Raw genomic sequence first — 5,765 nt, forward strand, 5'->3', positions numbered from 1 at the left:
TAACGGTACTTGGTAGGGTTCCTTGTGCGCTGCCTCCAAACCGGAGTGCGTTTGTTATCAGTTCGGTGGTGCAATAAGTGAACATACGCGAGCTTCGACCTCGAAACTCTGCCATTTGGCCCAGTTTGCTTTTTTTCATCCAAATTCTACCTTGGGTTATTGAAAATCCATTAAATTTTGAAGTACATGCCTTAGATAGGTGGATCGTTAAATTATTATTATTATTATGTTAAAAACGTTTTGCTTCAATGTTAAAATTTATCTGCTTTTCACGACGATTATTAACTTAGGAGAAGGGTTAAACTGCACGTGTGGGCGGCCTGGCACAGCGAATTCGAGGATCGTCAATGGCTTAGAAACAAGCAGGAATGAATTTCCATGGATCGTTGCTATCAGGTAAGGTAGTTATCGTACATTTTATGTTGTATTTGTTCATTGTTGCTTACTTTCTTCTCCAGCGATTAGGCACCTACTAAAAAAGAAATACTTTTCAGCTGCGATTAAGTTCTTTCATTGTTCGTAAGTGTGCATCTATCACACCCGCGTAGGACAGCCGGTCCAGGCAGGGCTATGAAGCCTCAGTGAGTAGTGGTGTCAGCGTCTACCACTCTGCATGTAGTGGGTGTGGTAACGCTGAATAAATCCCCGACGGTGACGCCGGTCGACGGTGCGGCAGGAAGAGGACGTCGCCGATGGCCACCATCCCGAACCTGCCGTACTGCGCCGGCAGCCTCGTCTCGGACTCGTTCGTGGCCACGGCGGCGCACTGCCTGGCCAACCTGCGCTCGCCCACACAGTGGGAGATGTCCGAGGTGGTGCTGGGCATGCACTACGCGCGCAGCAGCCCACCGGAGGTGCAGGTGCGCGGCATCAAAAGGTACGTGTTCACCTCCCTCCTCTGAACAGGCATCACTGTGGGATGGCGATACGGTGAGAAATTTCGCTCCGTAAGCACTGGCAGGCTGTCGGTGCCGACCGCAGGGGCATCGGTGCCATGACCCCTAACAAGACCCTTCCCCCGGCCCCGGCTCGCACACCACGGCCCCGGCTTAGTCCGCCGGTTTTCCTATCCGGCAACAGAGCGCCTGCAATCACACTAAGCCGCAGTGATCAGTCTTTTCACCTTTCGCCGCTAGATGGCAGTAGCAGAACGCCTGCAGTTATACTGTGCCGCAATGACCAGTAATTTCATCTCTGGCCACTAGATGGCAGGACTAGAACGCCTGCAGTTATACTGTGCCGCAATGACCAGTAACTTCACTGCTCGCCACTAGATGACAGGGCCAGAACGCCTGCAGATATACTGTGCCGCAATGACAAGTAACTTCACCTCTGGACACTAGATGCCAGGACCAGAACGCCTGCAGTTATACTGTGCCGCAACAACCAGTAACTTCATCTCTCGCCACTAGATGGCAGCAGCGGAACGCCTGCAGCTATGCTGTGCCGCGATTATCAGTAACTGCACCTCTCGCCACTAGATGGCAGTAGCAGAGCGCCTTTAGTTATGCTGTGCCGCAGTGATTAGTACTGCCCGTTGGCTCAACAATAGGCATCACAGAGTGTTAGGAACGGTGGCTAGGAAACTGTACAGATCGCTGTGACATAACACGGGACTGGTTGCGCCGTCAACGGCAGGGCGGTGATGAAGGTGCAGTACCGCAATGAGAACAAGGACAGCGACATCGCGCTGATCGAGCTCGACCGGCCTGTCAACATCTCCGCGGTCATCTACCCCATCTGCCTGCCGTACGATCTCAAGTAAGCCGCCCGGAATTCACGCCAAACCGTGGGAGGCTCCTCGGTGGGGTTTGCGGTTTTAGTCTGTGTCTTTTTGCGTAGGCTGATAACAATTCCGGCATAAAACGCTGGTCAGGACGGTTCGGTCAGTGAGATTCATTTCGGAGGTGGTCCATGGCGCTTGAGTGAACTTATTGCCAAAATAGTTTTATCAAGTGAATATAGCAATAGTTAATTGTTAGCGCTACACTAACGAGGAAAACAAAAAGCGACAGACACGATGCCTATTACACCGAGTGCTTGGGCAGTGTGCATGCGACTGCGATCGTGTTGAGAGCGTGTGTTGAATGCCGTCAGGTTTCCGGTGGCCGATCCGTGGGTGGTGACGGCCGGCTGGGGCCGCACCTCCTACCGCGGCCGACAGTCGGAAGTCCTCATGAAGAGCAAGGTAGGACTCGTCTCTGAACAGTGATTGGTTTGTTAACCTTGTTATTGAGATACCTATTACCGCTATTAGATATTAGATATTGAGATATAGAAGCACGTCGAGTGACGAGTTGAGTCTACGACCAGCAAACAGCCTCTCGATCACCGAATCCGTATGACATTGCGTTTTTTGGACGCCTATACGAGTAGTGCTGCAGTAGCAGGCCCCCGCAACTCTGCCACGATGGCGAGTAGCTTCCCCTCTCGCCTATATAGCATTAGCAGAATGCCTGCTGTACCGCAGTGATCACTGATCAGTAGCTTCACCTCTCGCCGCTAGATGGCAGTAGAAGAACACCTGCAGTTATGCTGTGCCGCAATGATCAGTAACTTCACCTCGCGCCGCTAGATGGCAGTAGTAGAACGCCTGCAGTTATGCTGTGCCGCAGTGATCAGTAACTTCACCTCACGCCGCTAGATGGCAGTAGTAGAACGCCTGCAGTTATGCTGTGCCGCAGTGATCAGTAACTTCACCCCTCACCGCTAGATGGCAGTAGCAGAACGCCTGCAGTTATGCTGTGCCGCAGTGATCAGTAACTTCACCTCGCGCCGCTAGATGGCAGTAGTAGAACGCCTGCAGTTATGCTGTGCCGGCTGCCGCAGTGATCAGTAACTTCACCCCTCGCCGCTAGATGGCAGTAGCAGAACGCCTGCAGTTATGCTGTGCCGCAGTGACCAGTAACTTCATCCCTCGCCGCTAGATGGCATTAGTAGAACGCCTGCAGTTATGCTGTGCCGCAGTGACCAGTAACTTCACCCTTCGCCGCTAGATGGCAGCAGTAGAACGCCTGCAGTTATGCTGTGCCGCAGTGACCAATAGCTTCACTTCCCGTCGCTTGCGTAGCGGTAGCAAAACGTCTCCTGTGCCGCAATGTCCGTGTTCCGCGGCATGTTCAATTGTTCAATTATCACGCGACCGCCTTTTGATAAATGCTTCCGAACTCTGAAACTGTGTGAAGCTCACCTTTCGGTTGCCAACAACGATCGGATAACAATAAATGTTGCATACGGTTGTTAGCCATTGTGACTTGTGAGCGTCGAACGAGAGCGGAGTAGGTCAGCGACAAAAGCTGCGTACGTGCGGGTCGTGGTCACGCTTTGTGAGAAGTTTACATCCCGTCGGCCGTGAGGCTGGTCCACCCGCGATCCTGTATGTTTGGCAGCATTGACAGCCCTAGTTGGACGGCGAATCCAAAAGGGTGACCGCTGGATTGTTTGGACGACCTGTCCCACCGGGGCACTCCGGTCTCACCGCGACGGGCTCAGCCACTGTGACGTACCGCCCGTGGTCGATTCAGCCCGTGTCTCGGCTGTCCTCTCATCCCGGGGTCCCACAATGGCCTCAGTTGACAGAGAATGCCTAATCTAAAGGTAATATCCCTCGCGGCCACCTGTGCGCTGCCGGCAGTGGATGGAGATGATCCGGCACGACCACTGCGCGGCCGCCACCAAGTACCGCGAGCGGCCCGGCCTGCTGACCGAGAGGATGCTCTGCGGGGTGTCCGACCTTACCGACGCCTGCCTCGGCGACTCGGGTCAGTGCAGCGGCCGGCCGACTCGGGTCAGTGCAGCGGCCGGCCGCCTCGGGTCAGTGCAGCGGTCGGCCGCGCGGGTACCCCGGCCGTACAGTCGCAAACACTCCGCGGACCGCTGAGCTGCGACTGTGTGATCAGTCCTCGCCCGGCGATGAATTTAAACATCTCATTAGGGTATTTATGCCCACACCTAATGGACCTCTTGGCTTTATCATGCTCGCTGACAACTAAAAATGTTCGCGCAGCTTGTGGGAACTTTAAAATGTCGCATGTGGCTTTTCTATCACTTCACGTACGATAGATTTTCGGCGATGTAAGCGAGTCCTTACATGGAACAATTTAACGGTTTACAAAACACGCATCTGTAACATTTTCAAAGCATGAAATATGTTCCACTGGGTCCTCAGCACATGCCTGTGTTGTGTATTCCATTCCCACCGGCAGGCGGGCCTCTGATGTTCTACCATCCCAAGTACTACCGCTGGTTCCTGGTGGGAGTGACCAGCTTCGGCTGGGGATGTAACGAGCCCAACGACCCGGGCGTGTACACCAGCCTCTACCACCCGGACATCCTGGGCTGGCTGAGCTGCGCCAACACCGGACAAATGTGTCAGAACTGAGCTGCGCCAACACCGGACAAATGTGTCAGAACTGAGCTGCGCCAACACCGGACAAATGTGTCTGAACTGAGCCCTACCAACACCGGACAAATGTGTCAGAACTGAGCTGCGCCAACACCGGACAAATGTGCCAGAACTGAGCCCTACCAACACCGGACAAATGTGTCAGAACTGAGCTGCGCCAACACCGGACTAATGTGTCTGAACTGAGCTGCGCCAACACCGGACAAATGTGTCACAACTGAGCTGCGCCAACACCGGACAAATGTGTCAGAACTGAGCCCTACCAACACCGGACAAATGTGTCAAAACTGAGCTGCACCAACATCGGTCAAATGTGTCAGAACTGAGCTGCGCCAACACCGGACAAATGTGTCAGAATTGACAGTAACACCGGACAAATGTATCATAATTGATAGTAACACCGGACAAATGTGTCAGAATTGACAGTAATACCGGACAAGTGTGTCGGAATTGACAGTAACAACACCGGAGAAATGTGTCAGAATTGACAGTAACACCGGACAAATGTGTCAGAATTGGCACAAACAGCAGACAAATGTGTCAGGACTGATATAAACACCAGACCCGAGGTCAGGCCCGTCCAGTCAAAACTGGCCCGTGCTCCGACCCGCTCGGTCAAAACTGGTCTCCCGTTTCCAAGTCAAAGCGATCAGCAATAGGCGATAAAAGTGCCGAAATCACGAGTGTATCTGCCCGCGACTCGGATCATGTTGGGCCAGTGCGTTGCTGGCGATTATTTGTCGTTTTATGCCCCATTAGCCACGGAGTTAGTTTGCGCCCTCATCGTATAGCTAGTAAGAGCGTATGGTACGAATTCCGCGATAATATATGTTTTTGGAATAATAGCTCATACCTCGAACGAAACAAATCCCCCATATTTTCGCGAGTTCCCAATTTGTTCCAGACATCAACTGAAACACCTCATATGCCTTCATCTGCATAAGACTGACATCGATTGACCAAATTTTGTCGAGAGCTGTTCAAATGTTGGTAAGCAATGACGTTTGTTTGACGTGGGACGTCCTTTTCGTTCATTTACTCCAGATAAAGGAGTGAGATACGCATTGGAGGCGGAGTTTGTGTGTGCGCTTCGGCCATGTCTTTCTTTGTAATAGTAAATTAGAGGCATGATCAGCGAGCATGTTGTGTTTTATTCGTGTCGCAGGACGAGGAAGTGTCCAGAAGCAGCGTAACATCAGGACGTTACTGATAACACTTGTGAAAATACTCAAATGCAACTTTTGTTTCGCGCTCTCGCTACCTTGACTGACATAAACTTTGTCAAAAATATTAATCAATTGGTCGGCCAATACATAAGTATTTCACAAACCAAGATATTACAAAAAGTAAAAACAGCAGC

General features: G+C 52.1%; 1 protein-coding gene across 4 annotated transcripts; it reads left to right on the forward strand.

The window, feature by feature from the left end:
* Positions 1–64: 64 nt before the first annotated feature.
* On the forward strand, positions 65–5,543 carry LOC122387823 (vitamin K-dependent protein C-like). Of its 4 annotated transcripts, none has more exons than XR_006257687.1 (7): positions 120–396; positions 731–877; positions 1,639–1,761; positions 2,098–2,188; positions 3,635–3,761; positions 4,206–4,436; positions 4,472–5,543. XR_006257687.1 is itself a non-coding variant. In XM_043378373.1 (6 exons), exons 1-6 carry the CDS (start codon positions 227–229, stop codon positions 4,379–4,381), a joined length of 888 nt encoding a protein of 295 aa, XP_043234308.1. In that variant the 5' UTR covers positions 65–226; the 3' UTR covers positions 4,382–5,543. The 4 variants fall into 4 exon arrangements, 2 of the variants coding, with proteins under 2 accessions (XP_043234308.1, XP_043234300.1); XR_006257682.1 differs by having other exon boundaries at positions 122–396; positions 677–877; XM_043378373.1 differs by having other exon boundaries at positions 65–396; positions 677–877; positions 4,206–5,543.
* The last annotated feature ends 222 nt before the right edge of the window (positions 5,544–5,765 follow it).

The sequence above is a fragment of the Amphibalanus amphitrite genome, unplaced genomic scaffold (assembly GCF_019059575.1).
Source record: "Amphibalanus amphitrite isolate SeventyFive unplaced genomic scaffold, NRLGWU_Aamphi_draft 000017F_arrow, whole genome shotgun sequence".
Taxonomy (NCBI): Eukaryota; Metazoa; Arthropoda; class Thecostraca; order Balanomorpha; family Balanidae; genus Amphibalanus; species Amphibalanus amphitrite.